The 15,458-nt window shown below is 42.3% G+C and overlaps 1 protein-coding gene across 2 annotated transcripts in view; it reads left to right on the top strand.

The window, feature by feature from the left end:
- PRKCD (protein kinase C delta) overlaps positions 1 to 15,145 on the top strand; it is an 89,255-nt gene extending 74,110 nt beyond the window's left edge. The window contains exons 9-18 of one of the 2 annotated variants that reach the window (XM_088456916.1): positions 4,465 to 4,565; positions 5,354 to 5,450; positions 5,543 to 5,676; positions 5,757 to 5,930; positions 6,330 to 6,421; positions 9,037 to 9,099; positions 11,086 to 11,224; positions 12,840 to 13,028; positions 13,239 to 13,367; positions 14,583 to 15,145. In XM_088456916.1, the coding sequence (XP_088313042.1) occupies positions 4,465 to 4,565; positions 5,354 to 5,450; positions 5,543 to 5,676; positions 5,757 to 5,930; positions 6,330 to 6,421; positions 9,037 to 9,099; positions 11,086 to 11,224; positions 12,840 to 13,028; positions 13,239 to 13,367; positions 14,583 to 14,741 (1,277 nt within the window). In that variant the 3' untranslated portion in view covers positions 14,742 to 15,145. The remainder of the gene's footprint in view (positions 1 to 4,464; positions 4,566 to 5,353; positions 5,451 to 5,542; positions 5,677 to 5,756; positions 5,931 to 6,329; positions 6,422 to 9,036; positions 9,100 to 11,085; positions 11,225 to 12,839; positions 13,029 to 13,238; positions 13,368 to 14,582) is intronic. The other variant, XM_088456917.1, reaches the window with a different exon arrangement.
- Positions 15,146 to 15,458: the final 313 nt, after the last annotated feature.

Raw genomic sequence — 15,458 nt, 5'->3', positions numbered from 1 at the left:
GAGAGACTGACTGACATCCAATCGATTAATAGCACGGTGGATCATCTCCACTATCCAGCAGGCTTATGTTATGTATTTCTTGGATGACCAGGCATGGTGCCTCAGTTAAGCAGTGACCTCCGGGTTCTCTATGCACATGTTTACAAAGTTTCACACTCTTGTTCCTCAATGTACCAGTTTGGTTGTACAGTGTTGCACATGACTTTGCCGGAGTGTACCTTCCCCCCTCATAGACTTGCCCAGAGTCGAGCAGATTGGATGCAAGAGGAAAGAGGATTTTTTTGTATTTGCCCTGAAATCCATTCCTTGTACTCCATCTTAGACGCTGCTTTCCCTCCATGATTTATGACTGTTGTATTGTTGTGCATGTTGCATGTATGGTCTTCATTCTGCGTTATTAGTACAAGAACTGAGGTCTGGTGGAGGTGAGGTAAGATTATGTGACCATCACTAACTGATAGAACACAATTTACATTAAAACAACTATTACTTATTACATAGTATGAGCCATTGATATATATATATATTATAATCGTGTAAACTGTGTATGGAACGGTGCCAATTCAGGAGCAGACCTTTTTATTAGAAAAGACCGCTCTTCTCTCTAACCTGGACGTCAGCTGAACCAATAGAAATAATAGCATAGGGGTTTATGCTACAGAAAATAGTTTGATAGGTGAAACTGATTCAAAAGACTAGCGTGTCTTATGTATAATGGCGTTTTATAACCCACTGGGTCCAGAATGAAGTGCAGTAGTGTGTGTGTGTGCGTGTGTGTGTGTGTGTGTGTGTGTGTGTGTGTGTGTGTGTGTGTATGTATATATATTTATAAAAAACACCCTTATCCTGCGCCTATACAGAGAACTAAACCTAGCAGCTACTCATATGGAGTCCCCTGTTAGTGGGACTGGATAATAGAGATAGAAAAAGGTCTGTGAGAGAGCGCTTAGGTAACTTTGCAGTTTTTACTGGAAAAATAAGAAAAGGCCGTTCTGGGCAAACACTTCAAAATACTACTATTGAAGTATAAAAACATTCACATATAGTAGTTTTTGTGGACAAAATGCTGTTGACACCCTTATAAAAACATAATACAATTTATTAAAATAAAATACATTTGGTATAGTACCAATACAATTGTAGACGGTGCTGATTAGGTTTACAGGGTTCCACATTTGAACATGGACGATTCACCCTTAGGTTTAAAGCATGTATTCGTAGTGATGTAGTCACCAAATTAGGATCAAAAACACAGTTACCCTACGGGTTTCGTCTCCTTGGAGACTTCTTCAGGGGATAATCTCTGTGCCTTCACATAAAGGAATACATATTGTAAGTTCCAATTGGTCTCAAATATACTAGAACGATGGATATTCTTAGGTAACACTTGGTTCTCAGTAAAAGATGGCAGATTTCACAGCTCTGATCTTTTAAAAAAAGTCAAAATTCTGCATTTACTGTATGTGATCAGTACTGGGAAGTTGAATCACACCTAGGTAAGCAGAGCCGCACATTCAGCTTCTTTCCTAATGGATTCAAAGTATGTATAAATATATATACAGTCAGGTGCATAAATATTGGGACATTGACAGAATTTTCATATTTTGGCCTCTATTCACCACCATAATGGCTTTGAAATGAAACAAACAAGATGTGCTTTAACTGCAGACTTTCAGATTTTATTTGAGGGTAATTACATCCAAATCAGGTGAACGGTGTCCGAATTACAACGGTTTCTATATGTGCCTCCCACTTTTTAAGGGGCCAAAAGTAATGGGACAAACTAAACAATCCTAAATTTAACTTTCACTTTTTAATACTTTGTTGCAAATCCTTTGCAGGCAATTACAGCCTGAAGTCTGGAACACATAGACATCACCAGACGCTTGGTTTCATCCCTGGTGATGCTCTGCCAGGCCTCTGCTGCAAATGTCTTCAGTTCCTGCTTGTTCTTGGGGCATTTTCCCTTCAGTTTTGTCTTCATCAAGTGAAATGCATGCTCAATCAGATTCAGGTCAGGGGATTGACTTGACCATTGCATAACATTCCACTTTATAGCCTTAAAAAACTCTTTGGTTGCTTTTGCAGTATTCTTCAGGTCATTGTCCGTCTGCACTGTGAAGCGCCGTCCAATGAGTTCTGAAGCATTTGACTGAATATGAGTATATAATATTGCCCGAAACACTTCAGAATTCATTCTGCTGCTTTTGTCAGCAGTCACATCATCAATAAATACAAAGGAACCAGTTCCCTTGGCAGCCATACATGCCCACGCCATGACACTACCACCACCATGCTTCAATGATGAGGTGGTATGTTTTGGATCATGAGCAGTTCCTTTCCTTCTCCATACTCTTCTCTTCCCATCACTCTAGTACAAGTTGATCTTTGTCTCATCTGTCCATAGGATGTTGTTCCAGAACTGTAATGGCTTTTTTAGATGTTGTTTTGGCAAACTCTAATCTGGTCTTCCTGTTTTTGAGGCTCACCAATGGTTTACATCTTGTGGTGAACCCTCTATATTCACTCTAGTGAAGTCTTCTCTTGATTGTTGACTTTGACATATATACACCTACCTCCTGGAGAGTGTTCTTGATTTGGCCAACTGTTGTGAAGGGGTTTTTCTTCACCAGGGAAATAATTCTTCTGTCATCCACCACAGTTGTTTTCCGTGGTCTTCCGGGTCTTTTGGTGTTGCTGAGCTCACCGGTGCGTTCTTTCTAATGATGGCTTGCTTCACTGATAGTGACAGCTCTTTGGATTTCATATTGAGAGTCGACAGCAACTGATTCCAAATGCAAATGTCACACCTAGAATCAACTCCAGACCTTTTACCTGCTTAATTGATAAAGAAATAACGAGGGAATAGCCCACACCTGTCCATGAAATAGCTTTTGAGTTGATAGTCCCATTACTTTTGGCCCCTTAAAAAGTGGGAGGCACATATAGAAACCGTTGTAATTCCTTCACCGTTCACCCGATTTGGATGTAATTACCCTCAAATTAAATCTGAAAGTCTGCAGTTAAAGCACATCTTGTTTGTTTCACTTCAAAGCCATTGTGGTGGTGAATAGAGGCCAAAATATGAAAATTCTGTCAATGTCCAAATATTTATGCACCTGACTGTATGTGTGTGTGTGTGTATGTGTATATATATATATATATATATATATATATATATTATGTATGAAGTGTGATATCCTCAATAAAACCTATACATAGACTGTTCTTTTTATAATTGTGACTTTATAGAAAATGGAACAAAATTTATACATATAACTTTAAGATAAATCCTACTTTCTACTGTACTTGTCCACAAATGCCATAAAGTGCTAGAAATCATGACTTCAGGTGAATTATCATACTGTGGGTAGATGTATGAGAGACACTATTGGATGCTGTGTTACTATTTAGCACCAATGTCGATACACCACACATCACCACCAGCTCAGAGTGTAACACTACATTGTGCAAATATCCAATGAATTACAAGGGTTCCCACAAGTATTCCCTTTATGGAGTCTGCTCCTTGTAATTGTCGATTTTAAAATCAATGCATGCTTTAAAAAAAATCTTTATCCAAACCCAGTTATTTAGGTTAAGGCCTTTTATGTTAATGGAACAAATGTCCATTACCCCCCACTTTTGAAACGTAGGGAGAACATTGGAGCATCCGGAGGAAACCCACACAAACAGAGTACATACAAACTCCTGTCTACTTGTCTAGCATTCCCTTTACTCACCTGTTCAATATGACGTAAATGTAGCACCAAGATTAATCGTTCTCACCGCGTTACATCTGACAGGCAACTCTGCAAATCCTTGCACTAGCTACCCATATACACCAGAATCCAATTCAGATGCCCACAAACTAGCGTAGATCTCACACCTCCCTTGAAAATATTTTCCCTCATGCCTGGCTAGATCTGCATCTGACCTCATATAACCACCTATTGTCCTATAGAATTCTGTACTTTGCCTCATCAGACTCGCTACAAGCCTTCAGATATTTAAATGCTCTACCATCTCTTTGCTAGAGCCTACACTCCCCCGTACAGTACACCACTCACACTGCTGTGTCTTTGCTGCTTGCTCTCTGAGTCACAGTTGCTCCTCTGGTCTCATCTCTGCCCTTTCCCCACTAGATTGTAAACTTTCTCCTTCCCTTTTGTCATCGCATCTGCTGTTTTAGTCTATCTTGTGTTCTTCCGACTGTTCGGTGCAGTTGGAGCACTGTGTTGTCTTGAAAATCGACACTTGCAATAAATATATGTTGTAATATAGAAAAAATGAACGTTTATGCCAGAGAATTTATTGAATGCGATAATATAATTATTTCACCTACGCCTATCAGTTCCTATGCATCAATCAGAAGGAGTGCATATGTTCTGTTAGTAGATAATGGCACAAATAATAATGACACTACTCCCTGTTACATTAATGTTGTTTCATCAATTCCCACAGAATGTGCTATGAATGTCCATCACAAGTGTCAGAACAAAGTGGCTAATTTATGCGGCATCAATCAGAAACTCCTAGCGGAGGCTTTGACCCAAGTCAGCGTGGTAAGAAACCTTGGAGAGAAACAAGGGCACACATGGGATATTTATGAGTGTTTCTGTCATTCTACGTTTTTCATGTATGCGAATTATGGGCCTGATTCAGAGAAGGACGTAATTGCCGAGCCGTACACAAGCGGCTGTGCAATTCCGTCCATCTAAAATGCTAATGCGGCAGGAGGTGTCTGCGATCCCAGCACTGCGACCAGGTCGCTATCTGGGATGACCATTGTGACCATTGGTCGCTATGGTTGCTCCTTTTGCCAGGCTGCAGAAGCTGAAACTTACCAGATCCCTACTGGGTCCATGTAACTTGCGAGGCCAGGAAATCTGCGTGCACCAATGCAGAACTTGGCCACGGCTCTCTCACGGAAACCGGGGGCAACGCGCCCCCGTTTCCTAGAATGGTGATCAGCCATGCTCCCGCCCTGCCCCCCAAACGATGTCAATCATGCTGCGGCCTGGGGGGGGTCTACGAGCGCGATCGACTGACTCGTTCAGCACATGAGCAGAACGGGTCCTGCGCTTGCACAGACCTCAAAACATCGGAGATGCACGCTAACAGTTAGGTTAGCGTGCAACTCTGAATCAGGCCCTAAGTCTGCTCTAATAATATACATACAGAGAATGTGCCACATATCCACACACAAAATTAACCCAAGGTCAGCTGAATGAGATTCAACAGACCAAGGTGTAAAGATGAAGATGAATCATTTTGTGGAGGGATACAAATTTTATCATGTAGTGGATAAACTGACAAAGATTTATGTTTTAATTTAATGTCTTTATTTTAGAAATCCAACAGGAAATCAGATTCCAGCTTGGATAACTTTGGAGTTTACCAGGGTGTCTTCCCGAAAGGTCCAGGAGCTAAAGGCACTGACTCTATAGGCAAGTGATGGAATGAAATAGCCCTTCATCCTCTTACATTGTAGAAGTGGTTATGTCTCTTATTGTAAATTGACCTTCCATGTTTTGCTCAGCAGACAACCAGTATGACAAGCTATGGGAGGGACTTACCCCTAAGCCCACAGTTAGGGTCTCCAGTCTCAGCAGTCGTCTCACAGCAGATAATTTTATCTTTCACAAGGTCCTCGGAAAAGGCAGCTTTGGGAAGGTAATTATTTCTGGCACTTCCCAAGTGTCTCTATGTCTTCTGAGCAGTTCATCAATATGTCACCTTTATGATTCTTATAGGTGCTGTTAGCCGAGCTAAAACGCAAGAATGAGTTTTTTGCCGTTAAAGCCCTGAAAAAGGATGTAGTGCTGATCGACGATGACGTGGAGTGTACAATGGTGGAGAAACGCGTGCTGGCCTTGGCCTGGGAAAACCCTTTTCTCACCCATATTTACTGCTCCTTCCAGACCAAGGTAACCAGAGCAGTTCAATGGGTTGATCTTGACACAGCTTTATTAAAGTGTGTTTGTGACCTGCAGAAAGTGGATGAAGGATTTTGCGTGTGGAATATTGTGATTGGTGGACTGAAACAAAATTCAGCTTTTGTGCTAGCTAAGACCTGTGACATCATTGAGGCATAGTGTTATGTTATGGGTGCTTAGCGAATCCGTGAGCTGCATTCTCCTCAAAGTTGTCCCAAATCTCAAGTTTCTCCAAAAATGTTGAAAGGTCTCTTTGCTTTGTGTTGGGAAGTTTATTATATTTTTATGGACATTGGTAATACCTAAAATAGTTGAACCTTTTCTAGTGTGATTGAGAGCTAAAAAATAGTTTCTCTGTTCTCATGGCCTTCTCCTTATATCTCACAAAAGGAACATCTCTTCTTTGTTATGGAATTTCTGAACGGAGGAGATCTGATGTTCCATATACAGGACAAGGGTCGGTTCGATCTCTACAGGGCTACGTAAGTTTTGCCCACATACTAAAATTACTGTGACAACACCGTGGAAGGATGGACGTCTTTACAGAAAACATGTCCTTCAAATATTCCACTGAAAATTGTCAAACTTTTGAAACAGGGAAGAACAACAAAGCATTATATACATACATAGAAAATGATGATTTGCCAAAAAATAGGAATATAGAGTAAGTGGTAACTGTACAGGGACACAATGGGAGTGATCCTGAGTTCTAAAAGTACCCATCATTACTATCAGCATACATCTGTACCAGCCATATACATGATGCGAGAGATTGGACTGAAATCGGATGGATCTATGGGTACACTCAAATCAGCAAAGCCCGCATTTCTGCCTACACGCCCTAGGAACACTTGGCCTACGTGTGACGCCTGTTTGCCATCCAGTCACACCCGTTCAGCCGCAAGTGGCTCTGAGTCACCTGCAATTACTCATTGTGCAGTGCTAAAAATTGCAAGATATGTTAACAAAGTTGAGTTGCATACATGTCTGAATCAGCCCCAATATCTGTAGACATAAGGCATATAAAGGAGGGGTAGGTTTCTCATGGTAGATCCACTGTCTGTACTGGTAGCTGAGCCATATAATAATTACCATTGTAGTCCATGAAATATAGGAATTGCTGTGCAGAAGAAACTATCTGCCACCTTATTACTATTCCAAATAATGACCTTGTATACAGGGGCACAGCCAAAACTTTGTGGGGCCCATAGCAACATTTTGAAGGGGCCCCTGTCCCATTTCTTGTAGAGAGACACCTATTTCCTCAGTGGTTGTTCTTTTTATGCCCCATAGTAGTGTCCTAGTTCATTTTATGCCCCATAGTAATGCCCTAGTTCATTTTATGCCCCATAATAGTGCCCTAGTTCATTTTATGCCCCATAGTAATGCCCTAGTTCATTTTATGCACAACAGTGGTGCCCTAGTTTTCACGGTACCACACACTGCAACCAGTTCATGTTATGCCACATTGTAGTGCCGCCCCCAGTTCACCATCCATCACATTTTAGTGCTGCCAGTACACATTATGCTACATATTCCACCCCGGTCATATTATTACACAGTTCCCCCCAGTACACATTATGCCATATTGTTGAGCCCCCAGTTTATATTATGCCACACTGTAGTGCCCCAGTTAATTTTATGCCACACTGAAGTACCCACAGTTCATATTATTCCACACTGGAGTGCCCACAGTTTATACTTTGCCATTACAGTGCCCCCAGTTTAGATTATGCCACATTACATTGCCCCCAGTACATTATAAAATCCACTACACACGCCTCTTTATAACATCCATTACACACATCATTCACTGAAATTGAAATGTCTCCCTATTACACTGCGTTATCCTATATAGGAATCTGGTAAGGGATTATAGCCAATTAACCTCTTATCTTCACTTTATTTGTCAATGGTGATGCTTCAAATGCTCCATCCAGGGGCTTATTAAGAGAGTAGGGGGTCCGTGTGCAGTCTCCGTCCGGGGCCCCCTCCTCTCTCTCCGGCAGCTGGCAGCACAGTGCCGCAGCCGTAGACTTTGGGCACTAGTCTGTGCCCAGAGTCTAGCACTAGTCTGTGCCCAGAGTCTACTGCACATGCTGCTACATTTTCCCAGCAAAATGGCTGGCGCTACATTTTCCCAGTGATTTCCCTACTGTGCATGTGCAAAATGCCAGGAAAATGACCATGGTGACCATTTTCCAGGTGATTTATGCAACGCTGATATGGGATTCCAGAGAGGAGAATATTTAAAATATGGGCGCAGGGTGTGCATCCCTCTGGACACCCTGCACCCATTATAGATACACCGATGGCTCCATCCATATTGGCAGCTTTTGATTCTTAAATGGCCCCATATCTGCAGGGCCTGCAGAGAAGATTGCAATTTATAGTGATTGAAAAGACAGGGGAGGAGGGGAGGGGAGGGGAGGGGAGGGGAGGGGAGGAGGGGGCAGGGACCAACCAGCTCCTAGTTCCTAATTCAGAAAATTGCACTTTAGGTGGATAGCTTCTTAATTTTAGCACACTGTCCTTTTCTGGGACAATCCTGGCACCCAGCTCACTTTACAAAGGATGTAATCAGGTTCGGACTGGCCAACAGGGGGACAGGGGAAATCCCCTGTGGGCCTCACTGAATGGGGAGCTCTCCTCCTCCCTTATGGATCTGGTTCCAGACTGCGCACTCAAATAAGACATTGTTACTCTACGAGTGGGTCAGAGGAGGTCCGTGGACTGGAGGCTGACATGGGTTCCTACCACTGCATTCCCCACAGTGCCCAAGTTTAACAATGGCTGTAATCAATGAGGAGCCTACTCTATGACGGTGCCAGGCTCACTGCTTAGCTCAGCTGTGCCTGCTATGAGGGTACTTTGTAAACAATGACCTGTGTCTGGGGCCCCATAGCTGCTCACCCCTTGCACCCACTATAGCTATGCCCATGCAGATGTATACAGAACTATTATGCAACAAAGTGTAAAATGGGATGAAATACAGGAGAATTTGAATGTAGCAACATAAAGCTGTTGAACAATAGCTGGAGATAAATGTACATACAGATATACAGTGCTTTCCCCTGAACTCTAATCTATCCTGCAGGTTCTATGCATCTGAGATAATATGCGGATTACAGTTCCTTCACTCCAAGGGTATTATTTACAGGTAAGATACAACGCTCATGTTACTTATCACTTGCCTAACTATTTAGCCACTTTCCCTTTACAGGCTTTCCATTAACTTTCTGACAGCTGTCTGCATTGGGCATGTCAAGGTCTGGGCGGCCACTCTCTCAATATTGCCAACCCTTCACCAGATTAGTGCTCTGGAGATTTCCATCACTGTATGAGAGAAGCAAATGACTTCTAGTGTTGGAACATCACTGATCTGTATTGGCGGGAGCTATGGAATTAGGACATCATTCAGAGCCGCTCGCAAAATGCAAGCGCTCGCTCTAAATGAGGGCGGCTGCTTCCTATTTAAAATCCGGCCTCCTGACCGCTCGCTAAGCTGTGGGTGACCATCCACAGCTTTAGCGAGTGACCAGGTGATGGTCGCGATGGTCGAGACCATCGGGGCTTGCGACGAGACCCTTGGGGTCGGGTCTCATCTCCCGCAAGCCCCAGGTAGCTTACTGCTCTAACAGAGCAGGAAGTTACCTACTGACATCACTGCTGATGTCAGTAGGGCCGCCTACAAACGGCAGGCGTTCCTTCAGGAACACCTCCGTTTGTCCAGCCTCCCCCCCCCCTCCCGCCTACAAAACGGGGCGAGCTGTCGATCAACATCGACAGCCGGCCCTTTTGTAGCGAGCCCCGGAGCGAGTGAATTTTTCACTCGCTCCGGAGCTAGAGCATGCACACTGCGGCCGCTGCGCTTGCGCAGGACCTCACAATCGACCCGCTTGTGAGTGCATAGGCGCTTGCGAGCGGGTCTGAATGAGGTCCTTATTGTGTAGAGCCACTGGATTGGATTAATTGCAAACCTTAGAAAGGGAGTTGTTCACTATTCTTCATGCTGGGAAATATTTCATTTTAAAATGTAGTTTCGATATAAATGTGAAACCTCAGCTGACTGTAAATCCCAGCCTCACACTTCATATCGCAAAGTGCTTCCTCCCAGTCTGCATACTTTCCACACTGTACCATGAACAATTCCTGTTCTGCTATCTGCTAAATGGTGACCTGTATAGCACAGGCAGGCCAATATGATGTACACACTGCTGACTTCAGGATCTACTGATACTAATGCACAAAAAGGAATTTGATTGAAAAAAAGTGTAGGTGCTCCTCAAGTACCCAGTTTAAAGTGCACTTTTTACTATGAATTAACATTTTATTAATTATTAGTATATGATAAAAACTAAGTATATATAATGCTGCCCTGAAAGGAGACGTAATTAGCCACATTGTTATGACTGACAACAGAAGGAATTTTTAATCACATTTTCAATATATCTGCACACATCTTTTTCTATATCCTCTATATCTTGATTTTATTTAAAGATTTCGCCTTACGTTTTGGACGATATATTTTAAAATAACATCAATAAATAAGTGATTGTATTGCCTTTCCAGAGAATTACATAGTATAAATTGATTGACCTTGTAGTGCAAGGCTTTGGAGTTAAAAAAGCGTTATTATAGGGTTAATTTGAAAAAAAAAAAATAATGCATAGGGGCTTCTCTGTTTGGTTCAGCCTGGTGCTGGTTTTTCCCCCGATTTTCCATGACCGGTCCAGGTTGATAGATCAAGGGCTGGTTATGCTGCTTGATGTTGGGTAGGCTGGGTCAAACGCTGCTCACAGGCAGGTCTAATTGTTTTGTGCATTGTGCTGCAATTTTGGTGTGCAGCAAAATCTTGTCCTTTTTCTTTTTTTTTCTGTAAAATGAATAATTACAAAATTGTTAGGTAACAACTCCACCTATTTATTTTGGAATATGATATGTCTAAAATATTAAAACACACTGATGGAATGAAGAGGTTAAGCGCAGATAGCATAGTGCATATTCTCTGGTTTTGAGATTGACATATAGACATAAGTATATCAGTGCGGGACCACACCAGTATTTGTTTTGTTTTGAAAGCCGAATAATAATTAATCCATTGTGTTAAAGTTGCACAGAAATCACCTTGTTTATTTCACTGTAGGGATCTCAAGTTGGACAACGTGATGTTGGACAAGGATGGTCACATCAAGATTGCGGATTTTGGGATGTGCAAAGAAAACGTCTATGCAGAAAATAAAGCCAGCACCTTCTGCGGAACCCCGGATTATATTGCACCAGAGGTCGGTAGACCGTTATTGCTAATATATATTTAATTGTTTATGAAAGATCACCCTGTGACAGTGGCGTCATAAGGGGAGTGTGGTCCACACCCGGGTGTTACCCACCAAGGGGTGACACCAAGGTGCAGACTCCCCCTCACTGACAGGAGCTGAGTGCTGCATTGTAGAATTAAGTGCAGCGCTCGGCTCCTGTCACTGAGTGAACCGGTCACCACTCCACACGGACCTCCTGCACCCCCCCTCCTCCCCAAATAATAGGCACGGGGGTTCAGGTTTGCGTGGCCACCCCCCTTCTCGCGTCCCTCCCCGCACTGGGTGACACCACGGGGAGGGACGCCACTGCCCTGTGACAATCTCCGATGTCGGAGATGTTTTCAGTCCTTTCTGGAGTTTCTTTGAATAGAGCAGAAGAGAAGGAGACATAGGAGTAAATTCACTAAGATTTGTGTTTGTAATCGCTGGACATCGCTGGACTGTTTTACGATGAAAAACCAAAATTTACTAATCGGCGTATTTGACTATTTACATTTAGATGGTGATATTTAGCAATTTCTGTCTTGTGCAAGATCAGTCGATTTGCCCCGTTTACCATAGACTCTGCTGTCAAATCAAAGCATGGATCTGCTGATAGCGGTGGATTCAAAGTACTACACAGATCAGTATGATCTGTGCAGGTTTTGGTGTTAAAAAGCGTTATTATAGGGTTAATTTAAAAAAAAAATGCATAGGGGTCACTCATTTTGGTTCAGCCCGGTGCTGGTTAATGGAAGATGGGGGTAACCCCACGCTGCTTTATCCCCCGATTTTCCATGACCGATCCAGGTTGAAAGGTCAAGGGCTGGTTATGCTGCTTGATGGGGGCTATGGAAGGGGGGGGGTCAAACACACTGCTCACAGGCAGGTTCATTTATTTTGTGCATTGTGCTGCAATCTTGGTGTGAACTTGTTTGTGTTTGATTACACGATTCTTAGTAAATCCATGATTTGTATTTGAGTCAGTGTTAATGATGCAGTGTTTGGTCAGATCATGCACAGTATTGTGCCAAATCTGTGTGTGCAGTCGTGTTCAGCTTGTAAGTTGCTGACGATTTGGCCTTTAGCAAATCTCCGATTTGGAAAATCACATCCACATTGCAGAGAAACAGCAAATCGACAAAAAATTAATTATAGTAATTTTGCCCCATAGTGTAATATGTAAAAAAAAATATTATTTATTTAAAAAACATACATACAAAATAATAAGGAATAAAGGCTTATCTCAAACTTTGTCCACCACTGTGTTTCCGACACAGCTAACCACCAGCTTATAAGACCAATACAAAGATGACTAACCCATGTCAACTGGTGTCTCCAAAACACCAGCCTGACTTCCTGTAAGTTTCAGTTAAACACTGATAAATAACTCCTTTTGTAAGGCTTGCGATATATAAAAAAATAAAAAATAAAAGCCAAACATATTTCAACTATTTAGGTTAGTTTTGTGACACAGCTTTAAATTCCTCTTTTCAGTGTATTATTTTTAGTGGGCAGTAAAGCACTGTTAACCAATTTGGCATCTTGTCATATTACTCTCTTATTATGTTGCAGTGTAAAGTCTGTAACTGTATACCCACAGATCTTGCTTGGACATAAGTACACCTTTTCTGTGGACTGGTGGTCATTTGGAGTCCTGTTGTATGAAATGTTGATTGGACAGTCTCCTTTCCATGGGGACGATGAGGATGAGCTATTTGAATCTATTCGAGTGGACACTCCCCACTTTCCACGCTGGATCACAAAGGAATCCAAAGACATCCTGGAGAAGGTACAGACAGGGGTGCATTTATTTTATCATCTGCTGGGACAGTGTAAACAACTGAGGCCGAGTAGAGCTTTTTTTTTTTGCATTCTGTGTTTATTAACATTTTATGTAAACAAAAACAAATATAGACATTGTACATGTATCGGAACAATATGAGTGGAGCTTTTAAGTGGCTAGATATGTTTCTTAGATTTATTTTTATTTGTCTTCAAGCTGTTTGAGAGGGACCCAACAAAGAGACTTGGTGTAATTGGGAACATCAAACTACATGCTTTCTTCAAGACCATCAATTGGACAGCTTTGGAAAAGCGAGAAGTGGACCCCCCTTTTAAACCTAAAGTGGTATGTTCTTGTAGCTGGGGTGCTCCTATACGCGATAGTGGTATTGAAATCTATGTACTAATCTTTGGAGAGAGATAAAGTAGACGGAAATAATGTACTAACCAATCAGCTCCTGTCATTTTTCAAACACCGCCTGTAACATGACAGTTATAAGCTTTGGTTGGTATTTTATATCCACTTTATTCCTCTACAAAGCTTAGTTCATAGGGGATGCAGTCAGGTTATCGGGGGGCGCTATCCCGCCCACCGATATCCCGACACTGCAAGCCCGACAGGGGACTAAAGATAGGCTTCGAAATCCCGACGCCTATCATTAGCCTCACTACAAAATCCTGACACTCGCCATACCGAACGAAGATAAGCCGGGTGTCTTAGGTTCTTGCAGCGGGGGGGGAGGGTTAGGTTTAGGGACCCGTGGGAGGATTTAGGGTTAAACGCCTCACCGGGAGGGTTAGGGTAGGGAAAGAGGGGGCTAGGGTTAGGCACCACTAGGGGCGGTTAGGTTTAGGGTGCGGGGAGGGGGGTGTTAGGGTTAGGCACTAACGGGGGGAGGTTACGGTTAGGTTAGGTTACGGTACACTAAGGGAGGGTTAGGGGGGAGAGGGGAGGGTTAGTGTACTTACCAGCCCCATTCGGGATTTGGCTCCTTCTGTCTTTTGGTGTCGGTATATGATCAGCCGCCAGCATTACATACCGATTCCCGTCATAGACCCCAATATCTTGTAACTGGAGTACTCCTATACACAACAGGAGTATGTTCTTGTAGCGGGGGTAGCTTCTATACATGACATGGGAATAACTGGAGCAGACCTTGTTTGGTTTCTGCTTACTAATGGAGAAGTAATTTGTTTCTATGTGTATATGTTTGTATACGAGAGTACATACATTTCTGGAAAACCTTCTTGTATCTACATGTACCTAAAGGTATCAGGTTATTATGCATCCATTGCTTGCTACTTGTTAGAATAATATGTTCACAGGTCATGATACTGCTTTTAATTGTGTAAACTCCAAATAGTGGGAAAGGTATATTATTGCCCTTTATTAGTATTACGTATTACACTGTGCTTTACAGAGAATGTATATTCTTTCACCCCAGCCATATCGTGTTACCCAAGTTCTCACCACTCCTTTATATTAGGGTTTGCTGTCTGAGTCTTTCCCATTTTGTTGTCCAATTTATTTTTAAAGTGTCACCATTTATTTCTTGCACAGAAATCTGCCAGTGACTATACCAACTTTGACCGGGAGTTCCTCAGCGAGAAACCACGACTATCCTACAGTGACAAAAACCTCATCGATTCAATAGACCAGACTGCGTTCCAGGGGTTCTCCTTCATCAACCCCAAAATGGAGCGGCTCCTTGAGAAATGACAGCAGCATTCTCTCTCCCGCTGAACTGTAGGCATAGGGTGATACTGAAAAGGAAAAACATTGAGAACCGTGTCAAAGTTTTGTCTTCTATGAATTCCTAAATTATGGAAGAGACCAACAAGCATTGTTTTCGCTGTAATCACTCCAGCTACAAAGGGTTTTTTTTATTTTATACTTAATATATTCCCGATGTAGAACAGTCCTCTCATCTGGATACTTGAATATAGTTTATATGTCCACAAATTATAAATATTAGATAAATATGCATTTTGCTGTATATACTGCTAAGTGGGTATAAGGAAACCTATTGTGGGTGGGTAGAAGGGATTGTGACAAGAGACTCGGATGAAAATATTTTTTACAGTCCACTCCGGCTTTGTTCTAAAAATAAATGGGTATAGAGAATGCCAAACTGGTCATTTTGTTTTTCATTCCCTTCTAATTATGTGAAGTACGGTGGATACTAGGAAAAATGCACATATCACAGACACACGCACAGTGTAGTATTCCACAGGACATACTGGGGGAGATTTATCAATGCTTGGAAAGACAGAAAGTACCAACTAATCCGATCCTAACTGTCATTCTTCAAACTTAGGCCCGTATTCAATTTGAGGCGAAAAGTCCGGATCCTCGATACTTTTCCGCCGATGACGTCATTTTTGCCTGTTTTGCTTTTACCCCGTATTCAATTTGAAAGACTTTCCGCCTAGGCGG

This window comes from Taudactylus pleione, unplaced genomic scaffold (genome assembly GCF_031769625.1).
Source record: "Taudactylus pleione unplaced genomic scaffold, aTauple2 ptg000726l, whole genome shotgun sequence".
Taxonomy (NCBI): domain Eukaryota; kingdom Metazoa; phylum Chordata; class Amphibia; order Anura; family Myobatrachidae; genus Taudactylus; species Taudactylus pleione.
The sequence above is the reverse complement of the archived record's forward strand: the minus strand, read 5'-3'. Positions and strand labels throughout refer to the sequence as shown.